At 37.5% G+C, this 26,679-nt stretch overlaps 1 protein-coding gene across 1 annotated transcript in view; it reads right to left on the bottom strand.

The window, feature by feature from the left end:
• Nucleotides 1-1,138: 1,138 nt before the first annotated feature.
• LOC136240851 (neurogenic locus notch homolog protein 1-like) overlaps nucleotides 1,139-26,679 on the bottom strand; it is a 32,336-nt gene continuing 6,795 nt past the window's right edge. The window contains exons 2-10 of the mRNA XM_066031911.1: nucleotides 25,584-25,780; nucleotides 17,888-18,024; nucleotides 17,296-17,387; nucleotides 13,681-13,757; nucleotides 10,956-11,297; nucleotides 7,165-7,359; nucleotides 6,370-6,537; nucleotides 3,309-3,449; nucleotides 1,139-1,402 (exon numbers count right to left, since the gene is read on the bottom strand). Coding sequence (XP_065887983.1) covers nucleotides 1,308-1,402; nucleotides 3,309-3,449; nucleotides 6,370-6,537; nucleotides 7,165-7,359; nucleotides 10,956-11,297; nucleotides 13,681-13,757; nucleotides 17,296-17,387; nucleotides 17,888-18,024; nucleotides 25,584-25,776 — 1,440 coding nt within the window. The 5' untranslated portion in view covers nucleotides 25,777-25,780 and the 3' untranslated portion in view covers nucleotides 1,139-1,307. The remainder of the gene's footprint in view (nucleotides 1,403-3,308; nucleotides 3,450-6,369; nucleotides 6,538-7,164; nucleotides 7,360-10,955; nucleotides 11,298-13,680; nucleotides 13,758-17,295; nucleotides 17,388-17,887; nucleotides 18,025-25,583; nucleotides 25,781-26,679) is intronic.

Below are 26,679 nucleotides of genomic sequence, written 5' to 3'. Positions count from 1 at the left end.
AGCTGCATTAACTTTTGACAAAACTTGTTTGATATGTTCTTTCCAAGAATCTATCACTATTCCTAAATACTTAACAAAAGTTACTTCTTTTATAGGGACATTGTTAATGTGGTATATACCACTTTGACACCTCAGATCAAAGGAAATCACAGGGTTATATATCACATATTGTCCTGACCACAGGGCGATATCTAGATATTGCCCTGTGGTTAGGGCAATATCATGATATAGCTCTGACCACAACTGCCTTTGATGCTGAGGCAGCTACAAAGCATCAGTTCCCTTTGATTGTTTATATAGAGATGCTTAAAGTTTTGCATTGTGGGTTTGAGTTAAACATGACTTAGTTAGGGGCATTGTTGTGAAGTAAAAAGAATTGAGTGAATCAGCATTGCATAGTTCAGTTACTAAGCATCACTAAATAATCATTTTTGCAATGTGGGGATTGTTTTTCTACAGAGTACATTTCAACTGCATGAAAAGATGCCTCAAACATTCACAACCTATGTGTTTAATTGTTTATTTTAGCACCTTAGGTAACTTTATTCATCCACAAAGTGGTTATTTGGTTTAAAATAGTATCACTACAACCAGTGAAACCCATGATCATTTCTTTTTGTGCCCACAATTTAAACCCACAATCGATTTTTGCAAACCTTTGTATAAAAGTAATGTGGTGAATGCAGGTTTGTCTTCCTTCACCTATTAGGTGAGCATGCCAGAGTGGTATATATTACTTATACCATGGCCACTCGGGATTTGCCTGATATATATGCCCTCGGGCTTGGGCATATATATCAGGCAAATCCCTCGTGGCCATAGTATAACTATTAAATGTAAACTTGAGAGGTGACCTTCTGTTTGTAACCTTAAGAAATTCACATTTAGATGGATTAAACTCCATTTACCATTCTTTAGTCTATTTTTTCTAATATATACTAACAAACCCTTTTGAAGCTGAATGCAGTCATTTAACATGCTTATAGGACTATACACTAAGGTATCATCGGCATACATTCTTATTTTACTTTTAATGTGGTAGGGTAGGTCGTTGATGTAACAGATGAACAATGATGGTCCTAAGAGTAGCATAATTTCAATAGCATAATTTCAACCAGATAACCAAGTCAAAGAAAACTTCACACAATTTCTAACAATTATGTTTGAATATTCAAATGTACATGTATGTGTACATATATGTGACATATGTGTAACACCTAACCTAAATGCAAGAAAATATTTTGGTAAGCATGCATTCTATTAACTATAGCAGTTCAAATCATCAGTTGGTTTGCATTCAGGAAGAGCTAGTTAACAAACCGAAATTTCTTTGTCCTACTCGCTCTGACAGTGATGATATGTTTTCCAGCGTTTTGGACCTTAAAGCTGAAAGGACTTTCACCTATAGGTTAGACAATTACAACAGCATAACAAGATAAAGACTCAAGTCTAAGTATTAATATATGAACACCACGATTACTGTATGTACAGAAAAAGTATATCAATACCAGACTTTAATGATTTCCATTTACCACCAACATAATAATCTGTTATTTATATACAGTGGTTAGCTAGTCCTCTAACATAAAATAGTTGCACATGTATATAATCTCTCAAGAAAGTATGCAGCACATTCATAGGCTAATTGTGTTATGGATCGTTGTATTAAACTTTGCTTTGCAGCATGTGCCTTCTGGCTGATAGTAATATGTTTACATGCATGTGCTTTATTGCAAGGTCTTGCACAATATGGCAGCATTACCTATTAATACCACTAATTGCTTAAAAAACAAGTTGATGTTGTGTTACTTCTAAAAACCAGGTGCCATGCTCATCTGGAATTAATCAGCTATGTATGCATACTACATGCTATATTTTAGCTAATACGTTTTTGTTTTGTGTATATATTTCAATTTAAGTTATTGTAATTTTGGATTTTGTAATTCATGATATACTACATATTAGTTATGTAGTTACAATGCTATGCACTGCTAAGGAAGCACTATTCAAACAAACTACTCTAAACATAGTGAAACCTCAGGCAGTCTGTTACATCATCTGTATTTCAGAAATGTCTAATTAAAAATTGCATGCTATTATGCTAAAGTGACTGATGTTGTTATTGCTATCAGTTAGTAGGTAGAGGGGGAAGTCACTACAGAGCATTAATGATCACTCCCATGAACTGCAAAAATGCATTATCATCTAACAACCAAGTGGTATTAGTAGCCACCAAGCAGACCTCTAGTCTCTCTCCTTGTGCTTTCAACACAATTTCCCACTGTAAATAAGGTTAACAGACAAGGAAGCCTATCTATAGTTGGCTGTGACTATGTCTACCATAGTCACGTGTCAGCAACCACAGTCTCATGTTCCCCTGAAGGGGAAGCAAAAATGTGACTGGATTTTGGAAAAACGATCCAAATCGCACATTGGAAGTTCCGAGATAAACGGTTTTAAAGAATTGAAGCCAGCATAACTCTCCAAGGATAGCAAGCACGCGTATGAAATTTACACAAAAGATGCATCAATCTGTTACCTTTCAAGTCACTTCCAGTACTTGTAGCTGCTTGTACAGTTTCCCGCCAAATAAGATAGAAAATCTGAGCAGTTGGACGAGCGAAGTAGTATCACAAGTGCTCACAAAGGGGTGGAGGTTGGGGGGTGGCGGGGAGGGCAAAAGTTAGACCTCAAAATGGAGGCAGACCACGATTGGAGTCCAGACACGAGATTACAGGGCTGTGCTGGCTCCTTAGTGGCTGATATGTAGCAAAATCAACAGAGAACACGTCTGGCCAACATTATAAGGCTGTCCACCAGTAAACCACTGACTCTTGCCAAGCCAGGTCCTTCACAAGGCCTGAAACCGCCATTTGAGCACTCCACACCACCCAGAAAAGACGTGTGCAAAAACCAGCCTCGTGTAGTTTGAGTAGTGCTGAGGGTCAAAACTTGTAGTACGATAGTGTAGCTATCCACTGGTGGTGTTAGTTTGATTTTGCCTGATGTGCGATTTGGATCGGTTCTGTAAAATCTGGTCACAAATATCTATGCATGTAGATTACACAATCTTTTGTGGACTGCAAGGCTGCAGGCCCCCAGCACTCTTAAACCAACATTGACACTGTTCACATTGGACTTCCCCGTGCTGTTGATGTACGAGTTTTTCAGGTGCACACACACACACACACACACACACACACACACACACACACACACACACACACACACACACACACACACACACACACACACACACACAGAGTCACATAGCAATATTTTGGAAGAAGATACGAATTTTAACTTACAACTGATGTAAGGATGCTTGTCAACTTGACATTCTGTAGTAACTCCAGAACCAGCATTGAACTCAACAGTTGCAGTCATTGTATCATTATCATACGTGACGTCACCAGTAATTTTACGAAGTTTACAAGTCTTATGATTAGCTATGTGTAAAATAACAGAATTTTGTGCACATTCATCTTTCCATCCATGTAATAAAGCAGGATGTGTATGAAACTCATATATATATATATACACACACTCAAACATCTATTCATATAATTATGTTGGTATTTTTAAATTTCATTGACATTGTAAAGGTGAAATTCCATTGACATTGAAAAGGGCATTTAACAGGGGACTAGCATTGTTTGTAATTGGCAAAGAAAGATGTGTTCAAATTATGTTTCTTTAGCAACAAAACTGATGAATTGTGAAATACAAAGAATTGCTTTATACATTTAATAACAAGTACACAGAAAAATTTGGGATTTTCAACTAGAGTAGGGACCATAGCACATCGATAAAAAGTACTGAAACGTTCATGATATTAAATCACAGTAAAACAATAAAAAGTGTTATATCCCTACTGTGCATTTCCATTATTGTATCTTGAGCACAGCAGGAATATAACACTTCTTATAGCTTTACTGTGATGTAATATTGTGCACTACTCCAGCTTGTTTCAATACTTTTTATCGATGTGCTATGGTCCCTACTCTAGTTCAAAATTCCAAATTTTTCTGTGTACTTGTTTGTTGTCAGCTGTGTTCAACCCGTTACTCAGCACTGTGAATCGAGAACTGTTCGAAAAGCACCTCTGCAATAAAAACAGCCACTATGAATAATATGAACGATTTCCATTATGAAGGGAAGCCATCACGTGCTATCGTCAAATCGACACTTTTGCTGTCAGCAAAGATGAATGGGACACAAAGGAGGACAGTGGTAAGTCCATGAAGAATGCATTGTATGTACTGCGGTATGCCAAAAGGCACCTCTCAGGCTGAAGCGACATCGAACAGTGAAAAAATCAAGTCCGTAGCCTTAGCAGTTATCGAGTTACACTTGTCTGAAGGTATCAGTCAGTCAGTCAGTAAGTAGAAAATTCTATTAAATATATTATTTTTTAAATTCTGTAGCAACTTGTTGAAAGTGTTTTGGTCAATCTGAAAGCTTTTTTGAGCTTAGTTTTACCTAACCAATACTGCCTCATCGTCATCAAAGAAAATTGAGGCTGGTTTTTGGGTGATGTTATTTCATGGGCCACTCCTACTCCTTTGTGGTCCCTACTATACAGTACTATCATACTGTATGATACAATTACTGACAACAAATTAACAAAATGGAGGTACAGGTAGTATTAATCGGGTGCTTGGAAGTAACACATCATACTATCACATAGCATAGCTAACTAGACTATTTATAGGTTGTAGATTGTCAGGCCTCAGAATGGACGGGATGTTTCACTGACACACCTAAAATAATACAATGGTGATAAATAGCTAAACTATGGTGTGTAAATTGACAATAACTTCATATTGACAATAATCATAAGGAATTGCTCATTTCAAATTTTGGATCAACCCCTAACTACATATTATTCTTCTGTTGCAACAACTTCTTGGACCACTGACAAATTACCACGTCATCCTTTATAACATGCAGCAAACCAATTGCCAACAACTAAAAAGTTTACCCTCAAAACTCAAAGAAATGGCAGAACATTCAGTGTGCAGGCCATACTAATGAACGGCATACTACTAATAACTCTACATTACTATATTTTTTTAAAATTGTTTAATTTAAAAATGAAGTAGGGATCTGTGCAACAAAAAGTAGTGAAATAAGAGACAAATGATGGTATTACAACATAGCTCAGTGGGAAAGTCCCTACTTTGGCATTGAGCAAAATAATTGTTATAGCTAATGTGCCAAAGTAGGGACTTTCCCACTGAGCTATGCTGTAATACCATCATTCATCTCTTGTTAGATCCCTACTTCACTTTTAAATTAACAATTATTAAAAATACTAGTTTGTTTGGTTTTTTTGTTGTAGCACAGCTAGCTACAATGTAACTTGTGACTGTTGTATTAGAATGACTGTTGTATTGAGTATGTCTCGAGTCAGCCAAGAGGTGTGCAGCTAGCTAGACCAATAAGGGGTGAGGTCATCTTGTTTACTGTTAAGTAAAAAGCTAGATTGGTTAAGAGGTATGGTCTCCATACTCTATCGTTATTAGTCCACCTAGATCTTTAGTTGATGGGCGTGGTCATGAACCTATATTTATTATTATATTCCGAACTTGCAGATATCTAGCTAGTATATCATTTATAGTAGCACCCGGACTGATGCGCTTCTGAAATACAGCTCAGAAATTATTCTGTGACGTCTATATTATGCTGCTGAAAGAAAGCGTTGAGACAGAAAATTAATGCCTCGATATGGCTTTGTTGGATGAAGAAGAGGACAAGCAGCCTGATTGAAGATGAAAGAAAAGACAAGGCGCAGAGGGCCTACACTCGTCGGAACCCCAAAAGACACATCCCAATGGTGAGTTTGTTATTGTGGCATAAAATGGTGGCTGTATGCTGCTTCGTTTGGCCTCTAGCCTTGTGACTGTGGTCAGTGAGGTTATAAGACTAAAATTTGAGTTTAGGCGATTTTTAAACTTTTATATTTGGCCACTTGTAAGTGTTTTGTTGTATTTAATACTGCTTTATGTATTATATGGACTAGTGCTATTCCCTAAAGGTGATTTTTGTGGTGTAAATGTCCCTAGGATGATTTTTAAAGGCGGAATTTTGTGTGGCACACGAAATTTTCACTGCAATTTACCGTACCGTTTGATCACCATTTTTACTCACGCATTAGTGAAATAACAATTCTCCTATAGTTGCATGTATGAGAAACATTAATTATGCCATCAAGGATGCATCAATTCACTAAAGTGAGTTCCTAGACAGAAACTAGCATGCAGTATTACAAGTTATAGGTGTTGGGTTGGAAATCAGATTAGTTTTCAAGTAAAGAGAAAAAGATGTTTGAAGACAAAAACAACCATACTGTAAAGTAATACTTACAACAATCTTTTGTCTTAACACAAGTATTAATTTCTTCATCAAGTACCTGTCCCAATGGACAAACACATCTTGGAGCATCACACAATGAAGGAGGGTTTGGATTATTACATGTAGCATTGAAAGGAAAACAATCCACAGTATAAAACTGTCCTTTTCCTGGGCATTCCACTAGAAAATGAAGATTCTTTAACATATGCATCACACACCATAGGGATTACCAATAATTATAAAGGTATTGTAAAGACATAATAATTATAATGATGACTATTTATGGGGAAAATAGTCTTATCTTTTATTTAAAGTATCAAGAAATGCCGGTCACCAATTTTTGTTGCTATGTGTACCAAATTTCCACATGTTTTAAACCAATTCCTTACCTTTCAGACCATCCACTGTACAAGTAGCCCATGCCAGCAGCTAAATTTTCTGCTAGTTTTAAACCTGAGGTTGACTGTACCAGCAAAATGAAAGAGTAATGCGTAAGGATGAATTAGGCTAAACTATGGGCCATTCAGGTCTCAAAATTGGTTAAATAAAAGGTCTCAAAACTGGTTAAATAAAAGGAAATTTACTGAACAAGTCTTTGTTCATCACCACCATACCAAGATGTACAGCCACATATAATCTACCCCAGGTTGGCCAGAGCACCATGTAGGCCAATGCTTGCCATTGGGTTTGCAAAACAACAGCTAGTGAAAGCAGGCCAGCCTGTATTTATACGTATATGTATGTTTATAACCCTAGTATATAGTAGTAATACAGTGTCAACTACCAACCGACTGCTGTCACACTTACCAGGTTTACATTTACTACCAGGTATACATTCATTCTTATCTTCATTAATGAGTAGTCCATCAGGACATTCACATCCATTGACAACACAAACTTCAGGACATGGCAAGAAGAATAAGAATCTGTTGTCACATGTGCGATGACACGAAGAATCGCTAGCACAAGGCTTTCTGATCTGTCCTTTAATTGGACAAGGTGCTGTAGGATACAATTAACACAATACCATAATCATTAGTAGTGCATCATATTTTTAAAATCTTGTCTTAATAAACTATATACAAACAAACAGACATACGCACACTCCACAAAGACACATTGCTGCTTTTCGATTACAAAACCATATGGATGTTTATAGCAGATCTGTTAAAGTACAAACATGTAGTATGGTTTTCTGATGTATAGTTTTACTTTCTAGGATGCGTAACACAGTATCGTGAGTCTTGGTCACTATGGTTAAATGCAGGTACAACTACAACTTGTGACATGTACATCACTTCACGACTATAGTGTACTCCTTTAAAAGTTGGAGATTGAGAGGAATTTCAAAGCTAGAGGGGGTGATGCATATACAAGGAAAGAGAGCACCTACAGAATCAGATGAGATAAAAGATCACAATGTGATGAGTGAGACAAAAGGTCAGTATCACTACACTAATGTGTTACTAATAGGAAGAAAAAATGTGACTTCACTCATTCATAGATAGCTCCATATTATGTGTCAACATCCTAAGTTTGAGCATAATCATCCCAGAAATTCCTCTTCAAAAATTGACTTATATCTTCCTTTTCTTCTTTTTGCATACTTATATAAAAACCTCTGTGAAATACTAAAGAGCAAATGTATTGGCTATAAGGGCTCACATTAGTACCATATTGTGTTTGAATAGTCACAGAGTTATACCAAATTTTCACATAAATAGACCGATTGCTTGTAATGTCTGCAGGATAAACTGTTTATGTGAATAAGTTGAAAATCAGTATGTCTAACTATATAGATTAAGCTATGATGTGTATGTAGAGTATCCACAGAATAATTTTCAACTACCTCACATATGAGGATTGTCCTGTATGACTGTAGGCATGACAGACTTTATATGAAAAGTAAGGAAACAAGCTTACAGCTGAAATGAGAATGATAGATGCAACAAAAAGAAACAAGTCAAACAAGATGAGGTGAATACTTGCTAAAATGAACCACATTTTAATGCCTACTTTTGGCTAACATCTTGAAATGACTAGCTATATTGAATTAGCCAAAAGAGTAGTGCATCTCATTTTAGCAAGTAGTCATCTAGTCTTGTTTGACTACTTGCTAAAACTACTTGCTACTACATGCTAGTTAGTCCTTACTTTTTGTTGCATCTACCATTCTCTTGTCAGCTGTAAGCTTGTTTCCTTACTTTTAAAGCACTATATTGTATCTGTCCCTACTTTCTCTTAAAATTAACTTTTTATGTTTAGCTAGCTAGCTATATTGTACACAATCACATTCTTTTACTGAATTTTAACAGTAGAATAGAGTGCAGGGCTGGTCAGGCAAAGTAATGGTTTGAGACAGGTTACTACTAAATTGGGTTATTACTAAAGCTGTATGCAAAACTAAGCATGCATGCTTTTTAGGGGTCTGAATTTCCCCCATCTGGAACAAAATTCAAATAGCCACTCTGAGATTACATCTTAGAGTGTTTCGAGATAGAAATCAGCAGGTTTATTTGATGACTGTTATATTAGAGAATTTTATTGCCTGTCTGTTCTATTAGAGTATATTGATCTGTACTTTTTAATCAGTAAAACCTGCTATGGCCACTGCCGTAGTGGCTGTATAGTGCCTTGTTTCCTTTGTTCCATTCAAAGGCATGATTACCTCACCAAAAACTAAACTGCTAAGACCATAAAGCAACTAGAGATAGCGACTCCTTGACTACTATGCCCGTTCATACTTGTCTTACGAGGACACTTTACTAAAATCATGTGCAATAATCACATGTTAAGGAAGTAATGTGTGCTACAACTATCAGTTATCTTTCGGGGAGAAGGAAGGCCAATGAATGATGAAAGAGATCAGCATGGTGCAGTGGACAAAACGTAATCGAAACAACAGATTTGTGAATCTGCCATCATTACTTTGGCTGTCTGGAATTTCTGGAGCCGTACACCTAATGCTACCGTGTCTTATAGCAGGCAGACAGGCCGGCAGGCAGGCAGGCAGGCAGGCAGGCAGGCAGGCAGGCAGGCAGGCAGGCAGGCAGGCAGGCAGGCAGGCAGGCAGGCAGGCAGGCAGGCAGGCAGGCAGGCAGGCAGGCAGGCAGGCAGGCAGGCAGGCAGGCAGGCAGGCAGGCAGGCAGGCAGGCAGGCAAGCAGGCAGGCTGCTAAGTTAAAGATTAAAAGAAAAATGAATATTGCTTACACAATTGCTAAAGAAAACCTTGCCTTCACTAAGATGAAAGTTATTTGTGACTTAAAGTTATCAACTTAGTTACAGCTATTACAGTTTATCACTTACTGAGAAATCATATGACTTCGTTAATTTTTGCACTTTAAAAAGCAGCCTTGCAATATATATTTCCTGAAAAAAACCACCTGGAATGCATTAGTATAGCTGTAATGATGCTGTACCTTGGTTAAATGAAGTGAAAAGTCGACTGTTTCGATGTACAGTGAATTTTGAAAAATTTGAAATTCCTGTGCATTTCACCTGCCTGCCTGCCTGCCTGCCTGCCTGCCTGCCTGCCTGCCTGCCTGCCTGCCTGCCTGCCTGCCTGCCTGCCTGCCTGCCTGCCTGCCTGCCTGCCTGCCTGCCTGCCTGCCTGCCTGCCTACCTGCCTGCCTTTTTAAATGATTTTCAGACATCCGTTTCTCCACCGTTTTCTTCACTACCACATGCTTCCGCAGCCATTGCTCGCAGTACCTTTACTGGCTCACTTTTATCTGGACAATTTGACCAGATAAATAGAAGCTTATTCAGACATTCCATGTATTGTCCAGATACCAACGTCTTTGAATTAACTATTTGGCATCAACTTGTGATAAACAGAACATGGATTAAGCCACTATTGCAACAAGTACAGACTACTAGTTAGTGACCAGTAACACAGAAGACTAGATAGCTTTTAGTACAGCTGAGCTATTAACAATAATAATTGTCATCCGTGAAGTTGTGAAACATTGCCTGTAATATTTGTTACAGCAACAGAAGCCATTTCTTTACATGACTGGTTACTACACCTATGTATATTACACAATCTGGCACAAATACATAGGTCTTACTCACTAGTAACTGATGCAGAAGTGCTCTACTCACCATTTAGCATACCATACTAAAACTACAATTAGCTTTGCCACCAAAAGTTTGTACGAACAATGCGAATCCTCTTAAAGAAACATTCTTTACTAGTTTACCTCTACTTCCTTTCTTCTTCATTATTACTCTCTGAACAGTATATAACACTTGTGATAAAATTATGGCCCTTTTTTCATACAGCTTCCATTAGCCCAAACTGTGAAAAGGGTGCCAAATAAAAGCTAGGGTAATATGTTGGGAAATCAAAGGTGGCAGCTAAGAATGGCTAAAGTGATGCCAACACCAATCATTTCTTAACCAACACCATTACACTTTTGACATTTCCCTCTGGCTTTTTGGGATATATATATATATATATATATATATATATATATGAATATAGGCATTCTCTTTTTGATTATAAGAAACTGCACATTTCACCACCATCATTACGTTTTAGTTGAATACAGAACTATACAAGATAGGAAATATCAATCAAACAGTCATCACTAACTTATTTCACATCGTGCTCCGGTATAACCATCCTCACAGTCACAAGTAAATGAGTTAATTCTGTCAGTACAGATTGCTCCATTCTGGCAAGGATTAGGGTCACAGTCATCTATATCAACATCGCATAATTCTCCGGTATAACCATTCTCACAGTCACAGGTAAATGAGTCAATTCCATCAGAGCAGGTACCTCCATTCTGGCAAGGATTAGGGTCACAGTCATCTATATCAACTTCGCATAACTCTCCAGTATAACCATCCTCACAGTCACAGGTAAATGAGTCAATTCCATCAGAGCAGGTACCTCCATTTTGACAAGGATTAGAGTTACATTCATCTACATCTGAAAGGTACGTAAGAGTATCCTTTACTTGTTATGCTGAATAGTACATACGTACATACTTAATTACCATTATCATTGGTGTCTATTATTTCAATTTTGAAATGCATAAAAATTCCTCTAATTTCTTATTAGAATTTATAAACCTTCTTTGAAGTGTATGTGAGAGTGTTGTTATATGATTAAGTGAAATTTACAAGGAAAAATTTTGTAGATAAGGCACACCTTGCTGCTCTATTGGAGTCAGTGGTAGTATGACTGTTACAGTACAGCTCAAAGGTAACGTCGCGAGTATACACATGCGAGTAATGCTCGTGTCTTCTCGCAAGATCATTCTTTTGCAATGTACTGTACAAGACCTGTGGAACATTACGTGGATAAACACTAGTCACGCAGAAGCTCGCCATGCATGAGAACACTCGCCACTGAGTTTAGTAACTGTGACCGGATCTGCAAGAATCCCATGTTTGTGCAAGCCTACAGTAGCTACAGTAGCTATAATTTTACAGCCAGTAGAATGCAATAAATGCAGGATTAATTTGCAGGACGCAATGGGTGGAATGTTTACAGGACGCAATGGGTGGAATGTTTACAAAAAATTCCGTAAATTTTAAAACGCTTGTTTCACAATGAAGTAAAGTGATAATACCAAAAACCTTGGTAGCATCGTGATCCCCACAGCAAGAGGAGTTCCAATATCTTTGTTTCGTGTCAGTACGCCTAAGGAGACGGAAGATATGAGCATTAGTCTGCCTTGCATTGGACGAGCGGTTCACTGTAACTTTACTTATCACATTTTCGCCTTCGCCGGTTCACCCTGGTCGTAGGAAAAGCCCGGAAGACAAAACTTACCCAGCAATGGATTCGCTTGTTCATGGAGAATCCGATGGTCCAACTTGTGTCTTGGTAGAGGACTGCATTCATAAGTTATGATCATTTTATTAAGCACCTGTAGCTTATTATCGCTGTACAAAGCAATTTTTGCTGTTGCCACTTTTTAGCACTGTAACTTCGAAAGTTTTTGGCTTATAGAGCTGAAACTTCGGTTGATCATTAGGTGAGTCCTGTTATATCTCGCCTTGCATGATGCTCTAGAGTGAAGTTTGTTATCATGGAGCATTACTGTAGCCTTGCTGTATCCACGTGGGTCACTCGAACGCACCTCACGCATGTTGTGTGTGTACATGCGACATTACCCGTGAACTGTACTGTATATTAGCATGTCTGACTGCACTGTTGGAGCATGGTCTATCTTTACTAAATGGTTGCCTCATAGCTATATCGCTAAAGTAGGCTGGTAAATAACATGCACTTATTCCTACACTTTTAAATTTTATGTAAGAAGTTTGGGTGTGGGGTGCCAGAATCCTTGATTCATGAATTGTCTCTATCTGTAGGTTTTCATCCAACATTAATTTTGACTTGTGCCGCAATTATCAATTTAAACCAACACAGCATGTTAATTTGATAAACTCTGTATGTGTAACTATATTTGGTCACCATTATAAGAAGCATGGTAACTATTGTTATAGTAGTAATGGAGACTTTCACACTTATAGTCACCATGGCTGAGTAGAATGCTCATCACACATATTTTCTGTAGTGAAAAGTGAAGTAGCCCTCTGCTTTGTTTCCAGCTATGTTCCACCCATTATAGAGTGTTGGAAATAAGAACAAAAAAATAGCACATAAAGTGCCTCTACATTCAATCCACTCATTATGGACTATTTTCATGATAGAAGGCATGACACTCTCTACTAGTAAATCAACATCTATGTGGTAGTGAATAAAGAAATTATGTGACACAAATTAGAACAAAGGTAAGATGGTTGCATGCACTGTAACTGTTGTGGTATGCAAAAAAGGCACATTGTAGACCTAAGCAATGTCAAACAGTGAAGATATCAAGCCATACATAGCATTGACCATATAGTCAAGCTATGCTTGCTGAAGATTTCAGTCAGTTAGTTAGTCAATTATTCAGATTGTAAAAAATTTAGTTTGTTGGAGGCATTTAATCGGGTTGCACTAAAGGCACGTTTGGGCTTTGTGAAAAAAATGAGGGTGGTTGAATGTGATGCTTATGTGCAGAAAAGTCCTTCTCTTTATGGTCCCTACCATTGCATGACTGTATGATTACTGGGCAAAGGAATGATGTGTGTGCTTTTATATCTGTTCTGATATACTAAGAAATATACAAATGTTTATCTACTGTAACACACTATTTTCTACCATTCATTAGTGCTGCCAAACTAAATATTTAATTTTAAGTAAATAATATGCTGACACCTCAAAAAAAACCCTCTCTATGAATGTACATATTTAGTTGACTATTCAGAAACTGTATTAGCAGCTTCAACCTGTCACGAAATATCGTGTCACCAACCTTCCTTTATGCAATCTGACATCTCATTGGCCCAATATCTGCTGTTGCTCCCTGAATTGACCTCCACAAATGTGTACCTGTAAAGGTATGCAACTTTTATCACTACAATGTCTAGGAAAGCTGTGAATCAGGGTGAAAGAAGTTCTGAAATCAATTGTGGTGGCAGCTAAAATTGGCTGCAACAATGCTAACATCGTTATCTTTTGAATGAAATTTACACCATTGCAGCTATTTCTTAGCTGCCACTTTCGACGAGGGCACACCATTTTTCACAGTTGGCTGTTTTGACATAGATATCACTTCATATTACTATTAGTCACTTTCCCACTAGAGACCTGCAAAGAAGGCTACTACAAGCCTGTGTATATAGCAGGGATTCAGAAACATGTTGTTAAAACATTTTAAACTATCTTTTTTTTTCTTTTCTACAGGAACAACAGAAAGGACGTTCATATGTTTTAAGTACACTGTAATGTGTTTTTCTTTACAACTGTAATTGTATTAACAACTTTCTTATGTAATTTTGGTGACTCTTGATCATGTACTTTCTACACATGTTCAATTTTCCACTGAAAGGCTAATGTACTATTAATCTATCCACATACCAATATTTAGCTCATTTCTTTAAGTGGTTAGCCTTATCAACAAGTAGTTTTTTAATCCATGAAATGTGATCATGAGCATGTTACAAGTGCTTGGTTTTGCTTTGTACCTCAATGGCTACTATTCCAATCTACTTAAAACCACCAATAAATACTTCTGCAATGGTTACTCTATCTATAGACTAGTTTTAAACCTGATATGCATTGAAGTGATTCACCCTACAGGTGTGATAACAAACCAAGCTTTTAAACATGAATGATTGGTCAGTGAACTTCAGATTGTCATGAAAATTAGTAGTGGTGTTTGCATAATTATAAGCTGTTTTATTTGTGCTAAATTTCAGCAGATCAGGTAATGCATTTGTGTTTTCAAAGTGTAAAAAAGAAGAAGATATAAACAAAGAAAAAAACTGAAACCTTGGTCACTCATATTTTGGGAATGTCAAGGACAATTTTGCTGAAATGTGGTTGGTCTGCCATGCCTAGTGGCAATTCCGCTGTAAATTATTTATTAGAAGAAGGAGCTACATATGTGTAAAAGTAGTGTTCCATATGTTAGTAACCCATGCTGGCTTTTTGAGTCACACAACACACTACTGTGTTTCTTTGCAATTGAATGACAGTGAAGCAGTAACAAAGATTATTAGCACAGTGGATAAAATTGCAGTAGCATTGTATAAAATAGTAGTTTTTATAAATAAACAATAACCACTATGTACACCCAGTACAAGGAACTTAATGGTATGAATTACATTTCATTGACACACTTCATCTTGTAGTGCTTTTGTGTTGGTTTAGTCCTTTGTATTTTGTTGTACTGTTAATTTGCGCTTGTTTGCATGCAGGTCCAACATTTCTGTGAAAATCTTGTCATTTTAAATTCCATAAGCCATGCCATTCTTAAGTTTTTGCTCATGTTTAAATCATGTAGTACATAGGCTAGCCATCATAGCAGATGCTTTGAAAACAAACATATTACAACTACACAGTTAAAAGCAACTGTACATCATGGGGTCGAGATACAAAATAGAACAGTCACCATGGGGTAAAACACTTTACTTGAACTTGGTCAGGGATCTCCATGCTGAACACTCACATCCTTAACCACTGAACCACTGCTATCACAGCTGATCACCTCACTTAAGTTTTACTTTATAACTGTAACTAAAATCTACTTAATAGTAGTTCATACATCTACCAATGGAAATTCTAGATTGTTCTAGAACATTCTATAAAATTATTCATTCAATTAAGGGTGCTCGCTGATATTTGAAGCCGTTTAAGTGCCAGCCCAGAAACCACATGTGGCTATTGCATCATAATTGGCATTACTACGCATACTTGTAGTATCGTAGTATCAGTGTTAAGCGGACATGTTTTGCGCCAGAGAACACGAGGAAGAATAGCATGTTTTTTCGCTTCAGAATTGTCACTGAAGTGTTAGCAAATGATTGTCTGATGGATCAACAGTTACACTAACATGAATTAATTTAAAAGTAAGTGTTATTTAAGGCAACAAGTGTGAACGCACTTTTCGCTTGTAGGTGACATGCGTTTGTGCCTTGTTTTCTCGAGTGACAGGGTATGCTGGCAGTTAGTATTGTAATTGTAAGCTGCTTATGTAGGGGACAATGTTACCAGCTGGAATCACAAGGCGTTACAAGCTGCTGATGGCGTGCCTAGTGTAACCTATCCAAGAGCGACTTGGAGACTCCAGGCGGAGCAAGAAGCTGTTCCTGTGTGTGAAGAAGAGAAAACACAGCTTTTTGTGTTTAGAACAGCGTTTATGACATGTTATTTTGAAAAGTTGGTGATTGCGGTCAATAGGAATTTGTGTGGTTATTGTATCAATAATGTTGGGCGCATGCAATCTTTGCACATGTTTACTAAAAATAAAACTAGTTTTTGAGTGATAGCCATGAAGGCTTCAAATTTTGTGGGGAGATTCGCTGATAAATTCTCCAGAGGTCTATGTTTAGATTTTGTCCGTAGCATTATGGCTTCATGAGTTACGGCACCGAGAACATGAGGTTTTGAATGGTGTAGCACACTTTTAGTACTAACTTAAGTTCTATGTACGCTGTGTACTAATACTAAACATAGAGCTGTGAGTTATAATCTGAAGTTTGTTCAACGTGGTTTCCAGTGCGCTACTGTGATAAATGGAGGACTAGTTTCGATTTAAGCACTTCATAAAGAACTACGCATTGTTATAAAATGGTATAGGCTAGAAGAATTCTGTTTGGTTTGTGTTGAAGATAAAGAGAAGCACTTCCAACGCAAGTAGCATATGGATTCATTTTATACATCATGTGAGTATAAGCAACAATACAAAAATTGCATGTTGTATGGCTTCAAATAGCCGCGAGCACCCTTAAGAGTATTACATATGTGCAAATTTTTGAGCTATGTAATTTTCATGGATTGACAAATTTCAGTGGTTTTATTTTTGTGGATTGCTCAATTTTTATTCATGCTATCTAGCTGTTATTAAGCATAGGGATAGTCGTGACAATTATTAAATTTCAAGGATGAAAAATTCGTGGACAGCTAAACAACCATGAAATCCATGAAAATTACATCCCTCAAAAAGATTGTACATATATGATATAACCAAAAAATCAAATAAAACAATTATAACTTCTGTCTTCTGTTGTAAGAAGAAATGTGGGTAAAATAAACCCAGTTATAATATATAGGCTGGCTTTGCAGTCATATAGACAACAAAAATGAAATCCACACCCAAAAAAACAGCCAAGCTGTGAAAAAGAGTGTGGCCTTCAATAATCTGGGTGAAAAAAGTTGCAAAATCAAGGTGGCTGGCAGCCAATAATGCTAATAAAGCAGCCAAAAATCATTATTAAGATTTATTAGCTTTACCCATCATTGCACCTTTGATTTCACAACTTTTCACCCAGGCTATTGAAGGCCACACCCTTTTTCACAGCTTGGCTGTTTTTGTGTGGATTTATTGACAACCAAATCACCATACAAAGCACATATACTTACATACCAAAACCTGATAGCACCAGTGTTTGCAGGTGGTGCTGTCCACTGAACTGTGACACTTGACCTTTCTGAATTGCTTGTATGAGTTGCACCAGTCTGTAAGAATTTGAAGTGTTAATGTGTTGCTAATAATTGCAATAGTATACAGTATTCTCTTAAGTTCTAATCTGCTTGGTGGAATAGTAGAATATCTCGACCTTTTGTCGTACTTTAGGTGTGGTTATAATACCACATCATGAGAGAATTAGCTAATAGGAAAAAGTTTATACCCTATTAAACATGTATTTGGTTGTTCTAGACTGCTTTAGTATTTTCACAGCCCTTTCCCTATTTAACACATTACCTAAATAGAATTCTGCCTATAAAATTGAATGGGCTTTATGTATAGAAGGCCATCTTCAGTTGGCAAATCTTAAGGAGAAGGTAATTACTGATGCTAAGTCTGTTTTCTGACACTCCATGGAGCCAATACTAGTATACATAGCAAAATGGAACTGTTGTACGTATCTTGAATGCATAATAATCATAATATTTGTTTCACAATGCTGTTAGCTACATTTTATGTACTCTAATATGCAATACAGATAAACACTTACATTGCCAGAGCAAAGCTGTTTATACGCACTTCCAATAGAAGGCTTACTAAAGCTTCCCACTGGAGTATTATCTGCACATGATCTAGCTTGAATCAGAAATCCTTTAAAATTGACACTGCTTGTACTTTGAAGTAGAACTACATGAATGATTCAAATTATAACATCGTGTTTATCAATTAATAACCAACTTGCTAGGTTTTCTCAGTGCATATATACTGTAGATGACAAGTAGGGCTGTATATTCTAAATTCATACAGAAATTTACTCCAATCATTAACCATAACTTTGTTATTAGTTATTAACGAAGTAAGGATTTAAGTGATAAAAAGTATACAGTGAAAGAAGAGATGAATAATGGTATTACAGAATAGCTCTGTGAGAAAATCCCTACATTGGCATGCTATAGCAATTATTTTATTCAATGCTGAAGTAGGTATTTACTATGCTTTAATACCATCATTCATCTCTTGTTTCACTACTTTTTATTGCTTGGATTCCTACTTCATTTTTAAGTGTTTTTTTTTTAAATACACTACCGTATAGCAGGTTTTTCTCATGGACAAATTTGCTTGTGAAAATAAAATCATGTGACACTTAATCTTGTGAGGTGACAAATTTGTGACATTAAATTCCTCGCACAAATATATTATTAGGATGGAAAGCTATGAAATTTTGTCGTGTTAGCCATGTTTTTCTTTGTATCTGTGCTTGTATCCATGATGAATTGATGCAGGTGCCTGAAGTTTACCAGGAAACGAGTAAGGCAGCCATGTTCAGTGATGTTTGGTGAAGAACACGTGTTTTGTAGGGGAACGAGCAACTGATAGAGCTGTTACCAACAATCAGCAAGCCCACGTGATAAAATGTGTCGCGAATTTTAATATTGCAAAGTGCCCAAAATGCAAGATTAAAGTTCTTGCGATAAAAACCCACTATAAGGTAGTTTGTTCAGTTTTTTGACAGCTTTACACACGTGACTGTTCTATTAGGATGACTACTGTATTATAATATCTTGAGTCAGCATGTTGCCCACTAAGGGGTGTGGCCACTATTCCTTATTTCACTATTATACAGCTAGAATAGTAAGGGTGTGTGGTCAGTAAGTAGACACGTGGTCTCTTTGCTTGACTGTTAATAGTCAACCTAGACTGTAAATGGGCATGGTTTTGAAAGTTACAGGTATCTACTGGGTGTCCAATGCCTTGTACAGTAGTGTGAGTGCTTTGAAAATTTGAATAATTTTGCAGCATCTACTATGCTGCTCAAGGAAAGTGTTGATATGGAAAATTAACATCCCAATATGGTTTTGTTGCATGAAGAAGATGACGACCAGAAGACAAAAGGAAAGACAAGGTGCAGGGGCACACATTCGTCAGAACCCCAAAAGGCACATGCTACTGGTGAGTTTGTTATTGTGGCATACAATAGTGTTGTACTCTGTTTATTTTGGCCTCCAGGCAGGCAGGCAGGCAGGCAGGCAGGCAGGCAGGCAGGCAGGCTGGCAGGCAGGCAGGCAGGCAGGCAGGCAGGCAGGCAGGCAGGCAGGCAGGCAGGCAGGCAGGCAGGCAGGCAGGCAGGCAGGCAGGCAGGCAGGCAGGCAGGCAGGCAGGCAGGCAGGCAGGCAGGCAGACAGGCAGGCAGGCAGGCAGGCAGGCAGGCAAAAATTCAAGTTTAGGCAATTTAAAATAATATTATATGTCCGGTTCCTCTACATAAGTATTTTCTTGTTTTTAATCCTGTAATTGATGTTAGATGGACTAATATTATTCTAAAAGGTAACTTTGTCATGTAAGATGACTCTAGGATGATTTTAAAGGTAACATTTTAGATGATGCGCATCATTTTTGGGGATTCCCTACTTCTGTTTGAAAATGATGTAACTAACTGTAGAACACCCTTCTATATCAATCAAGACACATGGTAGTGTGTTGTGAGGCCAAGAAAGCCAGTATGTGGGTGTATTGACAAAAAGAAAGAAATCAGCTTTTTTCATGCATGCACAGCTCCATGGTCTCTCCTGCAAAACACGCAATTTTTGTATTTTAGCTATCTGTCAGGTAGGGTATGCTGCACAGAAAATTTGATTAAATTCATACCACTCATTTGCGAGATATGAATGTTCAAATTTTTTGATTTTTTCTTCTCAAGTGATAGGGGGTCTAGAAGGGGCTTTGAATTCTTTTTGCACACTTTGCAAAAATCAAGGCAAACATATAACTCCATTGCCACGGATTTTGGCACAAATAGGTGATTTACATTTGTTATGAATCTGATATATATGACTGGATCTGGGAACACTGGTCTTATCGCCCATGTCAGCAGATTTGATTTATCAAGAAACAAAACTACATGAATAAACGTTCTATTTTCACAATCAAAATCAGACTTGAGTGGTCTGCTCCTGCTGGCTGCTTTTCCCAAGCCCATGTGCAGTGTGAGTCTCACTGGAGTTCTGGTCAGCCTGAGGATGGATTTATGTAGCTGTACAGATCTGTGGTGTGGAATAAAGACCTGTGGTGTGGAATAAAGACTTATGTTGTAAATTTCCTTTCATTTAAGCCACTTTTGAAATCTGAATGGTCCATAACTTGGCCCTCTTCAATTTTTAAAGCAGCCTCTTGCCCTCCTTCCAGGCTCCACCACCCACCCCTTTTGGAGCTTACCTGATACAGTCAACCTTGGCTTAAAGCTGTCTAAAATGGCACTATTGGCTACTTGTACAGTGGATACTCTGGAAGGTAAGAAATTGGTGTAAAACATGTGAAAATTTGATACACATAACTTCAACCATTGGCGAGCTACAACACACTAAACACTTAAATCTGGGATTTCTCAATACTTTTGAATAGGTGATAAAACCAGTTTGGGTCCCAAAATATCCATAGAGTTGTGAACATTTATTTTCATTGAAAAGATCAAACTTTGCTCTTAGCTACAGGGCAAACCAAGCATGGTAATAACTTGAAAATCGGTATGCACATAGGCTAATCATTGTAGCAGCACCTTTGGATGGTTTAATAATCAATGGAGTTACAACTAGCTACAGAGTTATAAAGCAAAACTAAACAAGTGTAAAATTGTGGGATTGAGATACTATAATAATGCAGTCATCGTGGTGCACAAAAAAATTGGGATTTGAGCCAGGGATCTCCATACTTAATATCCACGTCTTTAATTAACCACTGAACCACTACTATCTTGGCTGTTACCTTAATTAATGAATATTCTAACTTACTGGTAAACATTTGTAATTTCATAGATCTACCAATTGAAATTCTAGGTTGTTTTAGAAGATTCTATGTGTGTTCTATTAGAAGTCCTCAAAAATATGTGCACTCCATTAGAGTATTATGATAATATTAAATGAAACATGCAATATCAAGACACACGGTAGTGTGTTGTGTGGCCCAAGAAGCTGGCGCCCCACACCGTGAATATATCTACAGGAAGAAAGAAAATGTCATTTTCACACTTTTGTATCTCGGTGATCCCTTATCCGAATTTGCTACAGAGTTGCACGCCAACCAGAGGAGTCTACATTCCAAATTTAAAGGAGATCGCTCCAGCCATTTCCGAGATACGAGCTGCCAAAGTTTCTATTTTTTTTCTTTGTTTTTTTCTTCTTCGTCTTTTCGCACACTTGCAAAAATTGCTATAAAATTCAAATGCGTACTCCTATCACCTTGCAATTTGGCACACAGAAAGGGAGTCCAAAGGTGAATCCTAGCATCAACTTTGGTGCAAATCCGATGAATGGTTCAGGAGTTATGACCGATTATTCGCGTAAAACAAGATCGATTTGTTGTCACGCCTACAGGGTAAACCGCTTCATGGAATGAGATGAAAATTGCTATGTAGATGGAGTAACCATCGTAGGAGTGCCTTTTGGTGGTTTGAAAGGAATCGACATAAAGCCCACGGAGATATGATACAAAACCCAACCTGTGTCACAATTATGCGATTGATTTTTATGAATAAAAAAGTATTAGTTTTTACGCCTACTAGGCAAACCGCTTAGAGCAATGAGCTGAAAATTGGTGTATAGCTGGAATAATCTTCATAGAAAGTCCTTGCAGTAGTATAGAAGAATTTGATTACAAACCACTGAGTTATGATTCGAAAGCCAAATCCGTGTAGCAAATGCGAGATCGAGATACTCTAATAGAACAGTCACCCTAATAGAGCATTCAGCTATTTTATTTGGCTTCATTAAAGAATTCTATTACATTGCAAGTTATTCTGTAGGGAGTTCAGCTGCAAACAGTTAATCTTATAGAAAGTTCAGCAAGAAGCAAGTCATGCTGTGGAGAGTTAAGCTACAAATATATCACTGTAGAGATTCAGAACATTACCAGTCACACTGAAGAGAGTTCAGCTATAAACAAGTCATGCACCCTGTAGAGACTTCACCTACAATTAAGTCACTCTCTAGAGAATTCAGCTACACAGAAGTCACTGTGGAGAGAGATCAGCTACAAACAAATTATCCTGTAGAGAGATCAGCTACAAACATAACACTTTGCAGAGTTCAGCTACAAACAAATCAACCTTTAGAGCAATCAGCAACAAACAAATCAACTTGTAGAGAGATCAGCTATAAACAAATCAATCTGCAGAGAGATCAGCTACAAACAAATCAGCTTGTAGAGAGATCAGTTACACACAAATAACCTGTAGAGAGATAAGCTAGAAACTAGACACAATGTGAGGAGTTCAGCTACAAGTAAATCACCCTGTAGAGAGTTCAGCTAAAACAAATCGACCTGCAGGGAGATCAGCTACAAACAAATCACCTTATAGAGAGTTCAACAAATTACCCTGTAGAGAGATTGGCTACAAACACATCAACCTGCAGAGAGATCAGTTGCACACAAATCAACTTGTAGAGAGATCAGCTACAAACAAATCACCCTGTAGAGAGATCAGCTACAAACAAATCACCCTGTAGAGAGATCAGATAGAAACTAGACACAATGTAAGGAGTTCAACTACAAGCAAATCACCCTGTAGAGCGATCAGCTAGAAACAAATCACCCTGAAGAGAGGTCAGCTACAAACAAATCACCCGGAAGAGAGGTCAGCTACAAACAAATCAACCTGTAGAGAGATTAGCTAGAAACAAATCACCCTGTAGAGAGTTCAGCTACAAAAAAATCACCGTGTAGAGACATCAGCTAGAAACTAGACACAATGTAAGGAATTCAGCTACAAACAAATCACCCTGTAGAGAGTTCAGCTAAAACAAATCAACCTGTAGAGAGATCGGCTACAAACAAATCACCTGTAGAGAGTTCAGCTACAAGCAAATCACCCTGTAGAGAGATCAGCTAGAAACAAATCACCCTGTAGAGAGTTAAGCTACAAACAAATATCTCTGTAGAAAGATCAGCTAGAATAATTCACCTTGTAGAGATTTCAGCTACAAAGAAACCACCCTGTAGAAAATTCAGCTACAAGCAAATCACCCAGTAGAAAGATTAGCTAGAAGAAGTTACCTTGTAGAGAGTTCAGCTACAAAGAAACCATTCTGTAAAGAGCTCAGCTGCAAACAAATCACCTGTACAGAATTCATCTGCACACAAATCACCCTGTAAAGAGATCAGCTAGAAGAAGTTACCTTGTAGACAGTTCAGCTACAAACAATTCACCCTGTACAGAGATCAGTTAGAAGAAGTTTCCTTGTAGAAACTTCAGCTACAAACAAATCACCCTGTATAAAGATCAGCTAGAAGAATTCACATTGTAGAGATTTCAGCTACAAAGAAACCACCATTTAGAGAGTTCAGCTGCAAACAAGTCACACTGTAGAAAATTCAGTTACAAACAAATCACCCTGTAGAAAGATCAACTAGAAGAATTCACCTTGTAGAGATCTCAGCTACAAAGAAACCACCATATAGAGAGTTCAGCTGCAAACAAGTCATCCTGTAGAAAATTCAGCTATAAACAAATCGCCCTGTAGAAAGTTCAGCTAGAAGAAGTTACCTTGTAGAGAGTTCAGCTACAAAGAAATCATTCTGTAAAGAGCTCAGCTGCAAACAAATCACCTGTACAGAATTCAGCTACAAACAAATCACCCTGTAGAGAGATCAACTAGACGAAGTTACCTCATAGATAGTTCAACTACAACAAATCACCCTGTATAGAGATCTGCTAGAAGAAGAGTTACCTTGTAGATAGTTCTGCTGCAAACAAATCACCCTGTAGTAAGATCAGCTAGAAGAAGTCACCTTGTAGAAAGTTCAGCTACAAAGAAACCACCATGTAGAGAGTTCAGCTAGAAGAAGTTACCTTGTAGAGAGTTCAGCCACAAAGAAATCATCACGTAGTGAGTTCAGCTGCAAACAAATCACCTGTAGAGAGTTCAGCTACAAGCAAATCTCCCTGTAGAAATCAGCTAGAAGAAATCACCTTGTAGAGAGTTCAGCTACAAAGAAACTACCATGTAGAGAGTTCAGCTACAAAGAAATCACCCTGTAGAAAATTCAGCCACAAACAAATTGCCCTGTAGATAGATCAGTTAGAATAAGTTACCTTGCAGAGAGTTCAGCTACAAAGAAACCATTCTGTAAAGAGCTCAGCTGCAAACAAATCACCTGTAGAGAGTTCAGCTAGAAACAAATCGCCCTGTAGAGAGATCAGCTAGAAGAGGTCACCTTGTAGAGAGTTAAGCTTCAAAGAAACCATCCTGTAGATAGTTCAGCTACATTTCAAGTCACCCAGTAGAGAGATCAGCTGCAAAAATATCCTGTGGGGAATAATTGGCATGTAATAAATATATGTATATAATTTGTATAATTACTAATAAAATCAAAAATAATTGAAGTATTAAAAATCTTCTTTAAGTTCTTTTCTTCTTGCTGTGGTAAAGAAAAAAACACATGAGTTAAAAAAGTTCCAAAGGCAGCCATAGGCCGACTTTGCAGTATACAAATACAAAAAGAAGTGATATCTAATCAAAAACAGCCAAGCTGTAAAAAAAGGTGTGGCCCCCAAAAATGCCATGGTGAAAAAAGATGTGAAATCCAAGGTGGCGGCCAAGAAATGGCTGTGATGGTAGGTTAATGGTAAAAATTTTAATAACGACAATTCAGGTGAATTTGGTGCCGCTTGGTCTTGGCACCAAATTCACCTGAATTGTTGTTATTAAAATGTAACCATTAACCTACCATCACAGCCATTTCTTGGCCGCCACCTTGGATTTCACATCTTTTTTCACCATGGCCTTTTTGGGGGCCGCACCTTTTTTTACAGCTTAGCTGTTTTTGATTAGATTAAACATTTACAAGTCTGTCTTCAGTAATCATCATTATATCTGTATAGATAAGAAGAAGAAATGTGAGTAATAATAAATCCAAAGTCAGCCATATAGACTGGTTTTTGGGGCCTTATAAGGTACAAAAAAAAGTGAAATTCACACAAAGCAGCTAAGCTGTGAAAAAAATGGTGCAGTCCTTATAAGCTTGGGTGCAAAATCAAAGGTGGTAGCCAAGAAATGGCTGCAATGATGCTAATGAAAATAAATTGCACAGAAAATAAATGCACAATATATTTTCGTTAACATTATTGCAGCCATTTCTTGGTCGCCATCTTTGATTTAACAACTTCTTTCACCCAACCTTATAAATTATAAAGGCCTCACTATTTTTCACAGCTTTGCTGTTTTTGAGTTGATTGTATATGTGAAATTACTTACTGACATAACTTTGGCCTGGGACATAAGCACCAATTGTAGACACATCCACTTTGTATGGAGAAGGACCAGAAGCTTGATTAGAGCTATGTAGAGGTTCTAAACTGCTGCAAGCAAAACTTGGTGCTCCACTTGGATATGCCTCAGTATTAAGAAGTATCATCAAAGTTACTGTTATTCCAATGAGCTTCTTCATTATACTAACAAAAGACAATAGCAAAGTGTATGCAATACATTTACTTATAGAAATTTATGTTATAGTTAAAGCACCTCCATGTGTGTGTATGGAAATAGAGTATGAGGGGGCGTGTTGAGAGGCTAATACAGCACGAGGCGAAGCCAAATACAGTTGAGACAACCCCTAAGTGCTATATTTTTCATACACGCAAGCATAGGCAGTGCTCTAAGTGTTACATTGTACTTCCTGGTCATCTGGCCCGGAGCGATTTTCTCTAGTACTCAAACCACTGCGATTTTCGGTGATCAGGATATCAGTAAGTGTTTAACTAATCTATTTCTGGTCGTAGAATGAACTAATAGGATTAATCTGGTTAGTTTTAGCGATATACAATGTCAGGTACGTGATCAATCGTGCTGTCTTGGAGTCGTGTTTAAAAAGCTTCATGATCAGATGATCAGTAAGTGTCTATACAATCTATTCCTAGCTGTAGAACAAACTCGTAGGATTAGTTTGGCTGGTTTTAGCGATTTACAGTGTGTTGTTTATGTAACATTCCTTAAATAAATTCTCCACAGAACTGTACTGTATTTGCCCAAGTGTGCTGTATTTGCCCAATTATAAGTGCACAACTGTACTGTATTTGCCCAATTAGCTGCATAACTGTTCTGTATGACTCATACAGTACAATTATGCAGCTGATTAGTACTGTATGGACAATACGATATGCGGAATCGCTTTGATCCTCCCACGCAAAGTACAATATATTACAATATTTGTGTACTGTTGATTTCATTACAGTTTAGAAACTTAGGCTTTCATTGCACGATTACTGAACTAAATGATAACAATAAATGAATGAACACTGCATCAAAGAGCCAAACTCAAATTGAGCTACCTTTAGCAATTGGGAATGGCTTT

This window comes from Dysidea avara, chromosome 12, assembly GCF_963678975.1.
Source record: "Dysidea avara chromosome 12, odDysAvar1.4, whole genome shotgun sequence".
Classification (NCBI taxonomy): domain Eukaryota; kingdom Metazoa; phylum Porifera; class Demospongiae; order Dictyoceratida; family Dysideidae; genus Dysidea; species Dysidea avara.
Note: the sequence above shows the minus strand (reverse complement) of the source record. Positions and strands in the feature narration are given on the sequence as shown.